Source organism: Peromyscus maniculatus, chromosome 11, assembly GCF_049852395.1.
Source record: "Peromyscus maniculatus bairdii isolate BWxNUB_F1_BW_parent chromosome 11, HU_Pman_BW_mat_3.1, whole genome shotgun sequence".
NCBI lineage: Eukaryota > Metazoa > Chordata > Mammalia > Rodentia > Cricetidae > Peromyscus > Peromyscus maniculatus.
In genome coordinates this window covers 85,545,135-85,564,129 of record NC_134862.1, presented here as the reverse complement: position 1 = coordinate 85,564,129, position 18,995 = coordinate 85,545,135, and the positions used below count along the sequence as shown (strand labels likewise).

The 18,995-nt window shown below is 41.2% G+C and overlaps 2 protein-coding genes across 28 annotated transcripts in view; one reads left to right on the top strand and one right to left on the bottom strand.

The window, feature by feature from the left end:
- Nucleotides 1–4,382, bottom strand: part of Sdccag8 (SHH signaling and ciliogenesis regulator SDCCAG8) — a 206,096-nt gene extending 201,714 nt beyond the window's left edge. For all 13 annotated transcript variants that reach the window (XR_013043544.1, XR_006062124.2, XR_013043545.1 and 10 more), the window contains exon 1: nt 3,950–4,382. Coding sequence is in view for 5 of the 13 variants with exons in the window: in XM_042258674.2 (XP_042114608.2) it covers nt 3,950–4,016 (67 nt within the window). In the remaining 8 variants the exon portion in view is untranslated. The remainder of the gene's footprint in view (nt 1–3,949) is intronic.
- Nucleotides 4,383–4,974: 592 nt separating this feature from the next.
- The window catches only part of Cep170 (centrosomal protein 170), a 102,888-nt gene continuing 88,867 nt past the window's right edge, over nt 4,975–18,995 (top strand). For all 15 annotated transcript variants that reach the window (XM_042258669.2, XM_076548280.1, XM_042258666.2 and 12 more), the window contains exon 1: nt 4,975–5,117. The gene's annotated coding sequence lies outside the window, so the exon portion shown is untranslated. The remainder of the gene's footprint in view (nt 5,118–18,995) is intronic.

Below are 18,995 nucleotides of genomic sequence, written 5' to 3'. Positions count from 1 at the left end.
CAATGTTCTGAAGGGAAAGGGGAGAACTGAATACAGAATGTATATAAAAGAGAAAGTATGTGTTCCTGTCAAAGACAAGCTTGTTTGAACAGTATGCCCACTCAGCTAAATTTGGGTGGCTAGGAATTATCTGCTTAGGTGAAAACGATGCCGCCACTAAACGCATCCACACCCCACTGTGTACCAGGAACGCAGCCTGGCTCCGTTGGTAGGGACAGACACCACATTACCTCTTTAATACTGGAACAGCATGAGCAAACGTGTAACACCCAAAACATCCAGGGTTGACTGTAATCCTGACTTCCTTCCACTTTCTTGGCTATAAACTACTTACTTCATCTCATGTCCTCATTCCATGATGCACTGAAATTGTTTCCTCATTTATTTCAATGGTGGGGGTTAAACTGACCCTTGACTCACTAGGCTCTGCCGCTCTACTGCAGGGCTACCCCTGAGCAATGCACAAAATGTAAATGAAGGCTATACTGGTTACCTTTCTCATGACTGAACACCTCACGGAAGCAACCTGAGAAGGAGTTTTGACTCACAAAGGTCCCTATGTATCCTGGCTGGTGTGGCACAGAGTCGCCTCTCAGTTTCTGGTGGTAGGAACTCTCAGCTTGCTCACACTGCAGCCAAGCAAGAAGCAAAGAGCTCAGCCTCCTGCTTCAACCCCCCAAGTAATAGGATTCCAGGTGTGTGCCACACAGAACCCTCCCCAGTTTCTCACCGAGGGCACAGGCAACCCAAAGTAAGGAATAACTGGGGGACAAAAGCTATTGGATAAAATGGAGTGATGCTAGGACTCTCCCAAACATTCTGCAGCTTCCCAAAACAGTGTCACCAACTGCAGACCAAGTGTTCAAACCCATGATTTTGTGGCGGCTATAACAGAGGAAGCAGATGCATTTGCTATATTCCCTAGTTACAAATAAGTCTCTCAGCCACTGTGTACTTTGATGCCTACCTAAAGTAAATGGACACCGAGCCACACTGCCAAGAGGCCTTCAAAATCCTTGTAGTCCTAGATTGAGCTCTGTGGTTCCAGGACACCAACGATATGCTCACTTTGACTACGCTGGAAACTTAAATGTTCGTATGGCTATTTCATAAAAATGAAGAGATACTACCAATTAGTGAATGTACACTTGTTCTAAAGTCTCAGGAATAAATAGGAATAAAAGACCATTACTTTACTAGTCTTCCAGTATGCATGAACTAGGGAAGACATTTTATACCACAACTCTTAAATATTGGGCACTCTTGAAATAACAAATGACATCATATTCAACACAGTTTGACTATTCAGAAACAAAAGTTTACTTGAAAGGGAATTGTTCTCTCTGAAAGTGGTAATTGATATTTGATTCTACTCAAGTTCAGGGATACTCCTGTTTTGTTTCCTTCTAAATATTATTGTATATGCTAATACAAGTAAGGCGTCATTAAATCAATAAACAGTACATCCTGAAAACCAGGAGAAAAATCAAGTTCCACTTCTTGAATCATTGATAAAATTATGGCTTAATTGTTTTTAAATGTTCACTTTTTTTTCTACACCTCACATTTGCCACTGATGAAATGTTTTCACCTTAAGTGGCTGTCACATCAATTATAAATTTTAAATTTATTTTAATTAGAACTTCATGTTATAATTACTGGAAGCAATAGCAGTACTACTACACTATCACTACAAGATTTATTTTTTTATGGTGCTGGGGATTGAACTCAGGACCTTGTCCAAGTGCTACTCCATCAAGCCAAGTACTCACTTCTATAAAATTAGTTTGAAATTAGCCCCTTAACTATGTCAAAATGCTTAATATTAAATCACCCCTCAAAGCATGGGAAGCAGATGAAATCCTGAGTGACTGTGTACTTTAGACATGAGCACAGGCATGTCAAAGATTCCAATGTCTCAGACACATCGGAATGACAAGGCCTTCCCCAGGTCAGGCTCTGGAGAATCAGCAGGCTTCCCCTGATCAAAGTATGGATACAGCTGACCTTTAGCTAAAACCAGTGCACACAGGAAGTACAGACCACAGCTTCCTCATCCCAGATGACTACAATCCCATACTGCTCCCCTATAGAAACCCCCTATTCCTGCTGAGTTTCCAGACCATGGTTGCTGTTTCTCTATCTGAGCTCATGGCCCATTCCATCCCAGCTGGATGTTACTTGTATCTGTCATTTCTACATTCCCTTTTGTCCCAGTCAGATCAACCACATGACTACATCAAAATGATTAATATTAAATAGTCCCCCAGTGGTTAAATAAAGGCCTAAAATTATGTCACAGAAGTATTAAATGAAACAACAAAAAAATCGGAGAAATTTATCAATCTAAAAAAATTACAACCATTTTTAGTATCTTTCTTGATCCCAAATAAAGAGTTAGAAGCAGTTACTTGGGTATTCAACAACTCTTGAAATATCAATAGGTGGAGGACCACATTTAATTCCTTCATCCCATAGTTTGAACACTGAGGATGCTGACAATCTTTAACACCATCAATTGATACAGATGATAAACAATAGGCCTACAAAGTCAAGAGTCACGAGAAAACCAACTTTCCAGGCTACTCAAAAGAATTTTAAATCTTAAAGGAAGCAAATGTCAGTGGCTAACACTTAAAGTTTTTATGTGTCAGACATTGGTTGTCACTCTCATTTGAAAACACAGCAACCTGCAACTGTGTTGTTTATTGTCTTTCTCACTAGCCCAAAGACTCCACAGTGATAGGGACTCACTGCCAATCCATGACCTAGTATAAGCAACCCAACGCGGGCATTCAATTATTATTTGCTGATTAAATCAGGTCATCCATGATTCAAATATTTTAACTGTTGGCCATAACCTATGGGGTTATGAAGATGCAGACTAGGAAAAGGTGCATCACAACCAATAGAATCAAGTCTTTAGTGAATTTTTTACTTTATATGTCCCACATTTATGACATGCCCATCTCTTCTCCCTTCCTTTCCACATGCCAGACAATCATTCTAATACAGAGTCACATTCCCAGCTCCTAACACATATTTCTTGCTAAGGATGAACACTTTTTTTAAGGTCTAAAAAAAAAAAAGTCACCATGTTATGTTCATAATTTATTTTGTTCATTTGTTCCCCCACAATAATCATGGTGTAATTAACACTACAACTTCGATATAGCAAAGTCTCAAGTTTCCAGAGGTTATATCTGTTTTCAAGATGACAGAGCTAAATATAAGTACAGATACTACCTGGCCAAATAATCATTCCTCTGGTACTTTGCTCAGAAAACGTGACTTAACTAAATAGGGCTTCAATTATAGTAATTATGACTTGATTAATAAGAAAGACATAGGTTTTGAAGGTGGATAGGCCTGAATTCAGTACCTGCCTTTGCCACTAACCAACTGTGTGGATTTGGACCTACAACTCAATGTCTCTGGGCTTTGATTTCTTGACATGTAAAATTGGGAACGTTAGTAAGATAAAGTTTTAAATGTTTTGCTATATGAAAATAATGTAGATCAACAAGTATCATATTATTTCAAATAACTATTAAAGTTATGTTTCTGGTCTCATAAGTAAGATTCAGTATACTAAACCAGAATTTGAATGTGTAAAACATTATGAAATGAGAAATGTATGGGATTAAACAGCAAAGTATGGCAACAGGGTAAAAGTGGCATAGAGATGTCCACAAGTTTGTAATGGTACTAGTTGACACACACCTAAATCAAGATGTAGGTACCCTGTTGGGTCAGGTTATCATAAGAACAGAGGTAACAACGCTGTTTAACCCTACAACCAAAACCAAACTATTTCATCCTTAAGATCAGAGCAACATCCGTCTTCTTCCTCCACGGCCTGGCTGGTGCTCAATGAAAGTGTTAGGAAAACCACCCACTACTGCCCAGGGTACCCTGGAGCTAGGCACTGAGATTCGGAGCAACTCACCCCGGAGACTCCGCTGGTATTGCCCCAGACTGTCCTCCAGGGTAGAGTTCCCTGGGGACTTCGCCATGGGGTCAGAGATGGGAGTTATGCGGGAAAGTGTCCAGTGCACCCCTCCAGGAACAGGCCTAGCGCTGGGGGTTGGGGATTGCCTGCCTGCTTCCTGTCGCTGCTGTCACTAGGGAGCCAGGAACCCCGGACCGAGCTCCTGGGGGCTTTTCCTACCCCCTGGCCCTCATGATGATCGTCGGGAGTTGTAGTTCGCAGGCTCAAAGCCTGCACCCTCGAGAGTCCTATAAGCCTTCCAGCCACACTACGATTCCCAGAGGGCTATGCGCTCGGGGACGCCACTCCGGCAGTTTAGCGGCCTGAGCCCGTTGCCAAGAGACGGGCTGGCAGGCCGCGCCCTTTCCCTTCTGCCCAGTTTGGGTTAGTCCTGCTGTCTTGCCGTCCTCCAGCCACCTGGATCGACCCGCCGACAGGAGGGGCCCGGTGAAGGCCTAGGCTCTGCAAAATGGGCCGTTGTGGAGTTAATCCCTGAGCCCTCTCAAGGATTGACTGTAAACTCTGAGTTAGGATTTCCGTCAAAATTGTTTTTCCCTAGAAAACGAAGCCGTACATCTTCCCATCAGCCGGACTGTGAGGGCGGCCGACACTACAACTCCTAGCATGCCCAGCGCCCCGCCCTCCGCGTGGAGTTGGCGCGCTGCCCGCTGGGAGTCGTAGTCCTGGTTGGTTGCGGTCCTCCTCCAGCCAGGCAGCTCTCCATTGTTCCAGCGGGTCTTGAGGGCACGCCTGCGCAGTGGGCGGCTGAGAGAGAGAGCGTGTGGCTGAGACCCCTCCTCAAAGCCCCCTTTCATTGTCTGGGTCCGGCGCCTGCGCAGTGAGGCATCGCTGGGCCCCGGCAGGAGGAGGGAGAGGACCTGGCTGGTTGCCCTCTGCGGGGCGCCTGCGCACTGAGCCGCCGCTCACTGCCGTTCCCGCTATGTGTGGGGCGTGTGTGGAATAACGTTATTGCCCAGCGGAACCGAGGGGGCCGGAGCTCCACCGCGGCGGCGGCGGCGAAGACGACGACAACGGCGACGGGGTGGGGGGTGGAGGACAGCGTGGCAGAGACTGACGGGACGCGCCGCGCCCCGCCTCCCGGTCCGGTCCCTCTCCGCGGTGAGGGGTAAGTGATGCGCTCGGGGTCGGCGCGGCCCTGGGGTTCTGCACAGCCTCGCCCTCCCTCGGTTCCTGCGGCCGGGGTCGGGGCGCGGCCCGCGGCGGGGTGCATGCAGTGCGAGCCTGGAGGCCGAGGGGCGCTGCCCGGACGCCCCGCGCGGCCGCCGCCCTCCCTCTCCCTCCTCCCCTCCCCCACGGACCGCGGCCCGACGCCCGGGGCACGGCTTCCCTCCCGTGCTCCCCGGTCCTCTCCGGCTGCCTCCCGGGCTTTGTGCAGCCGCCGCTGCGGGCGGAGCGTCGAGGGAATGGCTGCTCGGCCGCCGCTAGGGACCGAGTTTTGCAGGGCGCCCATCCCTTTTGTAGGGTTTGGTTTCGGGGTGTGTGGAGCGGGTGGCGGTGGGGAGGTCGGACGACGACGCCGCCGACGAGCCTTCGGGTGGTGTCGCGGGAGGGCGTGGAAGACGTGCTGTCAGGCAGGCTGCCCCGCGCGCCACTGCACCCCGCGTCGCCCCGGGCTGGGTAGTAAACCCCCCGCGGGAGGAGCGAGCGGCTTCCTGTCGGCTTCATTGTCCCAGGATTCAGTTGTAGGGTTTGGATCTGTTCCCCTTCCATTTTACTCAAGGGGGAGAAATAGCAGCTGCGTTGACACGGAAGGGAAAGACAAGGAAATGTGTCCTAAGTCATATGATCTCTGTTTTATGGTCTTGAGTAGTTTTACTGGTTTTTGTGGTTCTTTTTTGCCCAAAATATAAAGAAGACGGGCTGTACCTGCTAGAGTCCAAGCCTGCCAAGGTGATCAATACAAATTACTAGGTGACAATGAGGGCTGGGCTAGGTAGGGCCTAACAGCGAAGCTGTTGTTTAGCGGGGAAATGAACCAGCAGAATTATTTTTTCCACTGGGTGGGTAATGCGTTCATGTTCCTAAGGGAATACATTAGGATATGTTTAAAGCAAACAAAACAAAAAATAGGCCGGGTATATTTCAGGTTCTGAAATTGATTGGTTTTTATTCTGTTGATGAAATTTCAACCGTTGGAGAGGAATTTGTTGATGCAGACAATACATTTAGTTGAAAATGCACCCTTTAAAATGATTTGAATCTTAAGGGTATGGTATTTGCAGTGCTGTGCCAGCCTGTCTGCTTAAAACAAGCAGACGATAGGATGAAGCAGGATGAGGGGCAGGTGGAGGGATAATGTGAGTTACATTATAAAGACAGAACCTAAATCTTTATGGATATAGTCCTATGTACTTAGCCTTCAGAGACCGAGAAATTCAGCACTGAGAAATAGCAAGGGTTTTTTTTTTTTTTTTTTTTTTTTTTTTTGTCACAGTTTTAAAACAATAAAACCAGGGATGCTTTTAGTTTTTCCTTTTGTAAGTACTACAAAACTTTGGTGTACCAAAACGGGAGTCTTAAGTGGGCCTAACAGAAGCTAAGAAGATACTAACACTGGCAAAGTGGGCTGCCTTGTCTGCCTCCCCAAAGCAATGGAAGGCAGAGCTGAATAAAACCAGGGTCTCTACTACAGTGTGCTCTCTTCTGTGTGCCCAAGTCCCCTGCCCTGCATAAATATATAGAACATTTCCTACATGCTCCTAAGTGCTCTTTTTTTCTTTTTTAAACGTGAGTCTCAACAATTGTATTAATTTACTCCTCGTGTTGTGTTATAAATTATTAATTATACTGAAGTGGAGCTTGAGTTTTATAGACTAAGGGAAAATGTCTTTAACATGTGCTTTTTGTAAAAACAGACTGGCTTCCCTACTTAATAACGAAATATGTCCTGACTTTCAGTAATACTGTATAGTGTGGTCAACTCTATAACTCGATAACCTGTGTTACAAATAAAAAGTACACACAAGAACTTAATGATGTTTGTTTTTCTTTAATTAGTGAATCATGTTCTTCTCAGCTTACACTAGAACTTACCTTTTGATAACATATTTTGGGAGGCTTATTTTGCTATAAAATGGAGGTTTTATTAAAATACTTTTGTTCTTTCATTCTGCTCAATCTTAATGTTATTTTTAGAATGTATTAAATTTCAGCTAATTTTTTGTTTGTTTTGGGGGGTGGGCTCAAGACAGGGTTTCTCTATGTAACCATGGCTGTCCAGAAACTCACTCTGTATGTAGTTCAGGCTGGCCTAGAACTCAGAGATCCACCTGCCTCTGCCTCCCCAAGTACTAGGATCAAAGGTGTGTGCCACCACCACCCAGCTTTGTTAGTTGGTTTTTTAGAGACAAGGTTTCTCTGTGTAGCTCTGGCTGTTCTAGAACTTGCTGTGTAGATAGGCTGGCTTTAAACTCAAAGGTCCACCTGCCTCTGCCTCTTGAGTGCTGGGATAAAAAGCCAATGTGTTGGGCTTAGGTTCAGCCAGTTTTTAAAAAATTCATAATTAGATTCCATGTGTGAATTTTATTCAGTAAAATTTTAAATATATTTTACTAATAAATTTCATGGTATCCTAAAATTATTTTGTGTGGAATACATGTGTGGAATCTTCATGTTTCTTATTTTAGCATTAGAATAATGAAATCTACATTGTGAACATTAATATTAGTTCTGCATGCTAATGCAGGTATCAGGTGGTTTTTAAAATTCTGTACTTAGTAACTTGTTTCACTTTCTCATTCTTTTTATTTACTGTGGTTGGGGATCAAAACTCAAAGTGTATTACTGCATCTGCTAGTAATCAGATATTGCTCCTCTGGTGATAAAAGCTCTATATTTGAGCTTCTTATTTGTATGGCTTTACATTCGTGTGTGTGTGTGTGTGTGTGTGTGTGTGTGTGTGTGTGTGTGTGTGTGTTTGCATGTATGTCGGTATGTTCACACGTGTCAGGGCATGCATGTGTCTGTGCACATGGAGATCTGAGGTTAAAATGCTTTTCTACATTGTTCATTTTGAGTCAGGGTGTCTCTGTTGAACCCAGAGCTTATGGATATGTCACTAGCCAGCTTGTTCCAGGGATCCCCCATCATTACCTTTGAGACTAATGTACCTTCCTACACAGGTCTCCATACCCACTCAGCATTTACATAGGTTCTGGTGATCTGAACCCTGTCTGGTCTTCTTGTTTGCCCGGCAAGTCCTTGAACCAGACCCTGTATGGTTTATTCACTCAACAAAATTCTGTTCCTGATAAATATTTTTACTATTTAATACATCATGACTTTTTTCTTCTGTCTTAAACATCAGGTTGTCAAGTAGTGTACTAGTCTAATAAGAATATGATAGGTGATGGTAAGTTGTAAAATACCTGTATAGCTGTAAGTTATTCTGAATTAGCTCTATACCACCAATGTTTGATGAGTAGCTAATTAATAAAGCATTAAACACTGATCTCTTTCACACAAAAAATAGGGTCATGTTTAGTGGAGTAAATGCCTCAGACCATTTTTTCTCATTTCCTTTTCCTTAACAATGAAGATTTCTAGTAATTACTCATGGCAAAGTGAGCTTTGATTTATTTGCTCTAGTGTTTTATGAGGGATGTGTTCAGTAATGAGTTCACTTTTTTGTGGTATAAAAAGAATAGGAAAACATCTGTGATTGATTAAACTGGATATATTAACTGGTTTGGTTGAAATGATTGTGCAACAGGATATGTACTTTTTTAAGGCAAAGTAACATAGCCAAAATGTATGAAACCCATTTACATGTGAAACAAAAGCATAAAAGAAACTAACAGGAGGAGTGCTAATGTCATCTAAATTACTTACATACAAAGGCAACTGAATAGAAGTAGGAAAGAATCCCAAGTGTCGCATAGAACTGAAAACCAAGTGAGACATGGCAGAGAACAAGGAACCATTTTGGTGCACTACTAATAAGTGCTGTAGAAAACATTTCTCTTTGGGGGCATGGTATTATTGAGAAAGTGAAGAATACCTTCATTGTATGGAACACCTACTAAATGGCAGTTTTTGCAACATTTTTCTTTATCAGGGTATCATGTGACACGTTTAAAGTTGAAAAACTAAGGGTTGGAGAAATGGCTCAGCAGTCATGACCACTAGCTGCTCTTGTAGAAAACCCAGGTTTAGTTCCCAACATCCATGTGGTAGCTCACAACAGCCTGTTACTCCAGTTCTAGGGAGTCAGGCACCCTCTTCTGGACTTGACACCAGGAACACACATGGTCAGTATCTGTACATGCAGGTAAAAGACATAAAAATTTTAATAAGCTCTTTTACAAATTTGATAAAACTCAAAGCACAGAATTAGTTAATAATTTTCTATGACACACATTACAGAATTATTGAGTCTTTAACCAAACCTTTGTCTTTTTGACCAAAGTCAAAATTCTTTTGACTCCTCTTTCTTTGTAAGTTTAATGATGATACTTATTCCCTTACTGTCATTAATAAAATGCTAGAGTTAGAAGCATTTTACAAGTCTTCTGTACAGTATGCCTGTAGATGTAACCATCTTATTAAAATAGAAACACAGAGCCAAATGCAAAGTTGAAAGCCCAAGAGGTCAGAGCAATAGCTAAGAGCTAAAAACCCTTTCTTACCCTTCGCTGCCTCTGCTGTCCTTCCCCTCAGAAAGAGACCTTCCTGTCTTTCTTTTTATTGACTTTCTGTTCTGCCTTCTCATTGGTTGTAAACCCAACCACATGACCTCCTCGTCACTGCTTGTTTATACAGACCTCCAGGTCTTCTTTGGTTGGTATTGAGATTAAAGGCATGTGTCTCCATGCTGGCTGTATCCTTGAACACACAGAGATCTGCTTAGCTCTGCCTCCCAAGTGCTGAGATTAAAGGCGTGCACCACCACCGCCCAGCTTCTGCTATGGCTTACTATTAGCTCTGACCCCCAGGCAACTTTATTTATTAACATACAAATAAAATCACATTTCAGTACAAATAAAAAAGCACCAAATGTGCCCACACATTGCTAATATTCTTGAGGTCCAGCTTCTCCATGAACTCTTCCCTGGACTTGAAAGGAAGCCCAGTTAACTTTCAGAAAGTTTAATGAAAGATTGTTACCAGAGTCCTAGGCCAGAAGAGGTCCCAACTAACCCAGATTGAGCCACCTGCTGCGTGGGGAGTAGAGAGGAGTGAGGTAAAACCAGAAAGGATTTTTTTCAGTGTGGCTACACTAGCAAGGAACAAGAGAATCAGCATACTAACTCCTGTCTTCTGGATGAAGACTAAAGTAGCTCTGGAATTATATAAGATAAAGGCAAAGTGGGGAGCCAGGGATATTCATAATCAAACAGTATTAGCCACACTGATCTGATAGATCATTATCTAGTTCTGCTGTGTCCTGTTGGCACCAAGAAATCACTGTTGCTTGAAGGGACAGCTCAGTTCCTTTTAGGAGATGATTGCTCCTTTTTAGGAGAGCAGCCTAGGATCCTTTCAGAACGTGTAAGACAATAGGGCTCAGTGTTCCTACAATTCAAGATACTGTGGAAAAGGGACTCTGGAGAGAATAGGCTGGAGGGGCAAAATGAGATCAATTAGGACAATAACTGCCTTTCTTCTGGGAGAGCAAAAGATAAATTCAGATGAGCCCTATTATAATTTTTACTGTTTTTATATAAGTGCATTTATTAATTATAATAATGGCTTTTGTTATGACATTTTTATACAAGTACATAATATATTTTTATCTCTATCTTTGTCTCTCTGGTTTCTCTCTCTCTCTCTCTCTCTCTCTCTCTCACACACACACACACACAGAACCTAGGGCACTAGAAAGGAGCCCATGAGAGGAAAACAAGATTCTTTAGGGGACAGGGAAGATAGTAGAACACCTGTGGGTTGGAAGAGTTGGAATACTGGAGATGGAGAGTAGGCAGTGAGGACAAAGGGATGGGAGAGAAATTGAATGGAGGTGATAGTCAACCATACCAAGGTATAAAAAAACGCCCAAACTCTAGTGCTGGTTTTCCTATCTGACTACTTCCTGTTAGTTGTAGCTCTGTCTTAAGAACAGTAACATTAAGAATTTTCTCAATAAAATTTTTTCAAAATTACCATTCACAACTTCATATTACATGGCTTCCTCCATCTTTCTTGTCTCTACCAACTGATTTGAGACAGTTGAGTCCATGCTTGTTTTCCAGTTTAATTTCCATATCATTCTGCAGTTATTTATGGTCTGGCTGTGCAATCTAAGTGACCAATGGCTTATTTAAAGCCATGCACTTTTGTTTCCAGTCTGAGTTGTGTCATATCTTTAACAACAGTAATGTTTTTCTAATTTCTGAGAGATGGGGAGGAAGGGGCATCATATGGTTCTTAAAAGTTACCATCTTGTAATTCAGAGTGAAATTCTATACTTCTGCTTTTCTAATATTAAGGTTCTTTCTTAGGAACTGAGATTGTTAATATTGTTTTCTTTGATATTAGTTGTGGGTTTTGTTTTGTTCTAGTGTTTTTAACCATTAGAAAATCAGGAGCCTTAGGGTTCTCAGTTTGTTTTTTAAAATGTTTTAAAATAACTGATGGAGTCTATATAAACATCCTTAGATTTACCTAGGTCTCACATATTCCATTTATAACGTAGGTGATATTTCTGCAGCAATGATTTACCCTTACCTGCTACTAAATTTTATCTGTCTTAATGTGACTATAGTTAAAAATCTGTAGAGATTTTCTTGAGTCTTGATTCTGTCTTGTCATCTAAGGGATTAGCTTCCCTTCCTGGCTTTTGGGCATTTATAAATTTAATAAGCCATATCTCTATTGTCATAATCCTTCCTGTCCATGTTCTTGTCATAGCCAAGGATAAAGCCATCCAGATTTATAAATAGAATCAATGCCACATAAAATATGCTGGGGGTGGAGAAGTGATACAGAGGTAATGAAAATTATTTGCATAGTTTTGGTTTGTTTTCTTATTTCCCTGAGTAACAGAGGAGCTAGAAGAAACTAGGAGTTTGGAGGCTGTGGATAATAGTATATGATGATAAAGCTGAGTAAGGAAAGATATTATGAATTAGAGTTCACCGGAACCAAGAAAGGTATTGCTATTGTTAAGAATGTGACAGGAGCCGGGCGGTGGTGGCGCACGCCTTTAATCCCAGCACTTGGGAGGCAGAGCCAGGCGGATCTCTGTGAGTTCAAGGCCAGCCTGGGCTACCAAGTGAGTTCCAGGAAAGGCGCAAAGCTACACAGAGAAACCCTGTCTCGAAAAAACCAAAAAAAAAAAAAAAAAAAAAAAAAGAATGTGACAGGACTTGAGACTGCATGGCTGGAAATGAGGACAACAGTTATACAACTGCATTTATAGACTGTAGCTGCACAATTAAGCATGGAAACTAGATAAGAATAGAAAAATAGCATTGACAGAACATACCGCCATTTGACAGAAAGAAAGGGCAAAGGATTCTGAATAAAATTATCAAAATTAAAGAAAGTGAGTGGTGGCCGACTTTCCATTTTCAATTTTCAAGGTGTCTACATACAAATGGTTAATTTTTTAATTGATGGTTTGTAAATTCCTTCTTACCCCTGGTTTGTAAATAAAGAATTACCACTTGCTAAGATGCAATTAAGTAACTTTATTATATTTTATGTACCCCTCAATTCAAACAAATACAAATATTCTGAACCCTCCTTCCATCTTTGATAGGAAAGAAAGCCTCACTACACACTGTGTCTTGCATGCTGTAATTTCTGAGTGTTTAAGAGTCAGTCTTCAGAAACAGTGCCCATCACCCACCCTACCCCAGGTATTTACCATTGCAGCTTAGGTAGGCAAAAAAGGCCCGAAGGTTTCTGGGTAGAGAATACTCTCACATGCAGTGTGGTTCTCAAGGAATGGGGTAGGTGACTTTGAGAACAAAGAGACCACTGTGACCGAGGTGAGTGAGAGGAGGGAAGAGTAGGAGGAATTAAGATTGGAGGTGCTTTTATTGGTTGATGTTATTTAAGTGCCGTGGGAATTTATTGAGGGCTTTGAAAGGATTGTCCTGTTTTATAGAGAGTAGCTAGAGGGGAGCAAGTATGGGAATAAGATGAACTAAGAAATAATTGGAGTGATCTAGACTAACTTTGTTTAGAATAACTGTGATGGTAGTAATGAAAGTTGTCTGTGTCTGGCTTTACAGAATCAAGAGTTGGGCATGTAAAGTTATGAATCTTTATTGAACATTTCAGTGAACATGTCAAGTAGGTAATGGGATATATAAGACACAGATTCTGAGGAGAGGACTATGTATATATATATAATTTAACTACCACTAGTATACTGGAAGAGATCAATTAGGTAGGAAATTAATTAAGATGCCAAGAGGCCCAACATGTTAGGACCCTTCATGCTCCTACATTGGAACATTATTAACATCAGGAAAGATTGAAATGCTGTCAGAGATATGAGAAGATTACAAGTGTGTGATGCCCCAGAAGCCAAGGGAAGAAAGGAAGTTTGAAGGTAAGAGTATTTGGTTACTGTGTCATGCTTAATCACTTAAATACAGCTTAAGAAATAAAGTACCCTCTCACTAGTGGTCTCTGAACAAATAACTTTCATAGACCTCTCTCCATTCTCACTTATTAATTAGGACACTGACAATCCTTCTTCCTGTAAATTAGCTGCCTGTATCCTTGAACAGAGTTTGTTCACAAATAGGGCACTGCTGATTTTAGGGGCATTGGCAGTGGTGTTCTGTTAGGTGAGGATTGAACGGGTGGTGCCGAAGTGTTACTAGTTATGTGATATTGAGTCTATTACTTTATCTCAAAAGTTCAGTTTCATCGGGTATGTTGAGTTAGTAGTGATAGGCTTTCTCAGAGGCTTATTATAAAAAAAAATCTCGAATATTAATAAGGACCAGTCTTAATAACTTCTCCCCAGGGGCCCAGAAGAGAAGCTACATACGAATGGCAGGAATTATTTTCAGGAAAAGAATCTAAGTATACCGAGCTCTTTGTCCATCTACTTTATTCCTCTGGGATAAAATTCTCTCTGTACAGCTTCAGTTCTTCTCCCATGCCTAGTACTTTCTTGCCTCATTTCTCTCTACCTTTATCTGCTGTCCTCTTTACATTCTAAATTCTCTCATCTTAGTTCTGCCTCATCTTGTTCTTTCTCCTCTTGTTCTTACCCATCTCGTTCTTCCCCATCTGGCTTTTCCTCATCTTCCATCTTATTCTTCTAGTTCTCCATCTAGTTCTCCAGTCAAAATCCTCAAAAAATCCTCTTAAGTCTCTGAGGTTTACAGCTATATACTCATGTAATAGCAGTGTTCTAGCTAAAGCAAGGTCACCAGGCTTGAATTCTTACAGGGTCATAAAGGCAGACAAGATTTTTCCTCAGGCAGTGACCGTCAGGCTTTCTTTTACAACCCAAAAGGGGAGTGGTAAAGGAGGAGGTCAACTAACAGCTAAAATTGATTAATGTATCAGAAAAAGATAATTTATGTGCTCAGACTACAGTCCTAGAGGTAAATGTTAGGAGTCTATAATGTTAGTATAAATACCACTAAGGCTATATGAGAAAAGAGGGTCCGAGCTATTTTACCTTAATTCAGGAGAGCATTTGGCCTTGCATGCTTGATAGGTATTTCAGATAAAATACACTGTTAGGAGTTCTTGGAAGCATACATAGCACACAGGGAAATCATTGCAGGAATTAGCTAATATATATACAAAAGCTAAAATATCACCAAGACTTCTTAAGCCATGGCTTTTCTGAGTAGTAGCTTTTGTGATAGTAGATGAATTCCATTACATTTTCCTGCTGCTTGCAGCAAAATAAATAAATAAATAAATAAATAAATAAATAAATAAATAAAATAAATGTGTAATCACAGATATCTCTTTCCTTATAGCCTCAAGTAGGATGCCACCTCATTATTGTTGGATGTGAGGAAACACAGAGGTTGAAATAAAGAAATACTTTTCATTGATTCTGTAGAAGTACTATTCACCTCTCGTGGGTTCTGTCTCATTGAACAGTTTGGCATACCATTTTTAGCATTCTTGTGGTGTAGAGAAAGGGGCATGATGCCAGGGAGAAGAAGAAAAGAACAAGCAAGCTTTGAGCTAACACTTTCTCCAACCCTCAACTAATCCCCTCCAAACTAACCTTATTCTGTTAGATGGTCTGCTGGGTAAAGGCTTGTTACATGTTACATGGAATAAGGGATAGCAAATCAAACCGTAAAGCCTAAATAGAGGTCTTGTACTCCAGGCAGAGCTAGAAAACTGATCTGAACAAATTCAAGGAAAAGGGAAAGAGAACCTACTTGAGAAGAAAGGCATAAAATATAAAATACTCAATTTGAGCCGGGCGGTGGTGGCGCACGCCTTTAATCCCAGCACTCGGGAGGCAGAGGCGGGCGGATCTCTGTAAGTTCGAGGCCAGCCTGGACTACCAAGTGAGTTCCAGGAAAGGCGCAAAGCTACACAGAGAAACCCTTTCTCAAAAAACCAAAAAAAAAAAAAAAAAAATACTCAATTTGGTGGAAAACACATTGGAAATAGAAAATTTTCTGGGGTAAACATCATGAGACAGTGGGAATATATGTTTTAAAAATACAGGAGCTGAGGGTATAGCTTAGTGGTAGACTTTGCTTAGTATATGAGTTGCCCCGTCTTTGGTCCTATGGATCACAAAGCAGACAAGCACACACAAGTGCAGTCATCCCCTTGGTATCCAAGTGCTTTAAATAAAATGATATCGCATGTAAGACAAATTGCTAAACTGTCTTATTAATTAAAAAAATCCGGAGCCAGATAATGGGGTGAATGCTGAAACATCAGAGAAACAGAACAAGCGACAGACAACCTCACCTCACCAGCTCCTCAACTGATCTTGCTTCCTCAGACTGAAAGCCTCTGAGTCCTCACCTGAATGGATCTCAGCTGAACTGCTGCTAAAAAGCTTCTAGTTCCTGGTCCTCACACCTTATATACCTTTATGCTTCCTGCTATCACTTCATGGGATTGAAGGCATGTGGCCTTCCCAACCAAAGACATGAGATTTCAAGTCCTAAGATTAAAGGTGTGTGCCACCATGCCTGTCTCTGTTCCCAGTGTGGCCTTGAACTCAGAGAGATCTGGAGGGATCTTTGCCTCCTGAGTGATAGGATTTAGGGTGTATGCCACCACTGCCTGGCCTCTGCATCTAATTTGGTGACTGGCTCTGTTCTCTAATTCCCAGATAAGTTTCACTGGGGTGCACAAATAATATATCACCACAATAACATTTGTACATAACCTGTCAACATATTCTTACATACTTAGAAAAAAATTTACATTTTTGTGTGCATGTCTGTGGGCACATGCATGATACATGTGAGGAAGCCAAAGGATATCTAGGAGTCTGTTCCCTCCTTCCACTGTGTGAGTTCCAGGGATTAACTCTCTCTCTCTCTCTGTGTGTGTGTGTGTGTGTGTGTGTGTATTTTGAAGACCTTATTGTTATTTGCTGCGGTTGCTCAAGAGAAGTCTTTCTCATTGTACAACAACTAACACATTGCAAAGTGAAGGCTACTTACTGTTTTTTTTATTCTTTTACAGATTTAAAGGTAATTCTTATACATTGTAGAAAGTTCTAAAAGTGTTGAGTCAAAAAGCAAACACTTTGATAACGCAGCAGCCATTATCTCTGTTAACATATTGTCTATTATTTAACTTGGCGTGATTCTATCTTGGGAGTAGACTTTATGACTAATATTTTTATTTAAATATTTTTTTTTTTTTTTTTTTTTTTGGTTTTTCGAGACAGGGTTTCTCTGTGTAGCTTTGCGCCTTTCCTGGAGCTCATTTGGTAGCCCAGGCTGGCCTCGAACTCACAGAGATCCGCCTGGCTCTGCCTCCCGAGTGCTGGGATTAAAGGCGTGCGCCACCAACGCCCGGCTTTATTTAAATATTTTTATCAAGTTGAAAAAAATTACAAAATTTTTATATAGACCTGGGGGTGAGGGAAGAAATTTCACTTTAAAATTAGTATGAGTTTTAGAATTCTGCATTTGTATTTGCATTGGAGCTAATACAGTTCTTTCAAACCAAAGGAAACAATGATTTCCATAGAGATTAGAAATGTCCATTGTAATGTTTACAATTAAAAAACTATTTACATAAATTATAAATAAATTACATGTTTGATAAGATGAACTCATAGTTATGAAAACTCCAAAAGCTATTAACTAAGTTCTAGTAGGTTAAATACCTGCTGAATGTCTTTTCCTTAGAGATAGCATCATTTAAGTATGCAATGGATAGATGAGCAAGAGGATCCTCCCTCAACTTCTGTCTTTTATATGAGTACTGATTCTTTCCCTCCCAAAGGCCACATCTCTCAGTTGCATTGAGGATGCACTTTCAACATGAATTTTGAAAGGGATACTATTATTAGTTTTTTTTTTCTCATTGCTGTGTCCAACTACCTAAAATAAAGAAGGGAAGATTGTACTTTCTGTTTTTCTTCTCAGTTTTACAAGGTATCATAGGCCTGGTAGCTGAAATGGCCTGGCTCATGATAACAGGAGCTTAGGGTGTGGCTTCTTCATGAGTTGGCATATTTGAAAGCAGAGAGCTAGATCATAGAGGAAAAAACTCTCTCAAAAGCCTTAGTGGCCTTTGCCATCTATGCCCCATGCCTCAAAAGTTTTCATGAACTTTGCAGACAATATTCAGACACATGAGACTGTTGGAGGGCATTTAAGATCCAAACTAAAACAAATACCTTCATTTAAACCATAGCAGCAAGTCAAAGAAATTGAAAGATATGCATGCTATGTAGTAGTATATAGAGATTGAAATAGGAAAAAGAGAAAGGGGTTGAAGAGGAGGAAAGAAAGGTGGGGTTGAAGTCCATTTTTTGGAAGGTAAAGAGTTTTGTTTAATTGGTGGTAGGGTTGACATGAGTTCACCCAGGGTTAGTATATTATTTCCTAACAATAATTGTTGTAAAAATTATTAATTTTGGGGCTAAGGAAATGGCTCACTGTAGCTGAAAGGTTTCCTGTGTCCCACCCAGTCCTGCAGCCCCATGGTCCCACAGCCACTTGGACCCAAGTAAGCGCACTCAGGCTTATATTATTTTTAAACTGTGGCCATGGCAGGCTTCTTGCTAGCTAACTCTTATATCTTAAATTAACCCATTTCTATAAATCTATATTCTGCCATGTGGCTTGTGGCTTACTGTGGTGGTAATCTAATTGTACTGAAATGTGATTTTGATTGTAAGATATAGATGTAACCAACCGTCTTATTAAATAAGAAACACAGAAACAATGCAAAAGAGAAAGCCGAGAGGTCAGAGCTCAGAGCTAAAATCTCACCCTTCCGCCTGCGGTGTCCCAGCTTCCCGAATGAGGGTTCTATTTCCTGTCTGTTCGTCTATTTAAAGTATTTTGTTCTGCCTTCTCATTGGTTGTAAACCCAAACACGTGACTGCCTCGTCACTGTCTGAATGTACAGCCCCCTAGGTCTTAAAGGCATATGTCTCCAATGCTGGCTATATCCCTGAACACACAGATATCGATGGGATTAAAGGCGTGTGCCACCACCGCCACACTCTTGCTATGGCTCTAATAGCTCTGACCCCCGGGCAACTTTATTTATTAACATACAATCAAAATCACATTTCAGTACAATTAGAATACTACCACAGCTTACCAATATTTTTACATCTTACTTCTGGCGGTAGCTAGCAGTATCTCCCTGCTCTGTCTTCTCTAGTTAGAATGTCCCACCTAACCTTATTCTGCCTCACCATTGGCCAGAGAGCTTTATTTATCAACCAATCCAAGCAACACATATTCACAGCATATAGAACAATATCCCCATCATTTCCCCTTTTCTATTTAAAGGAAAGGTTTTTAACTTTAACATAGTAAAATTACATAGAGCAAAACAGTTATCAAGCAAGAATTACAATTACAATATCTAGTCTATTTGTATT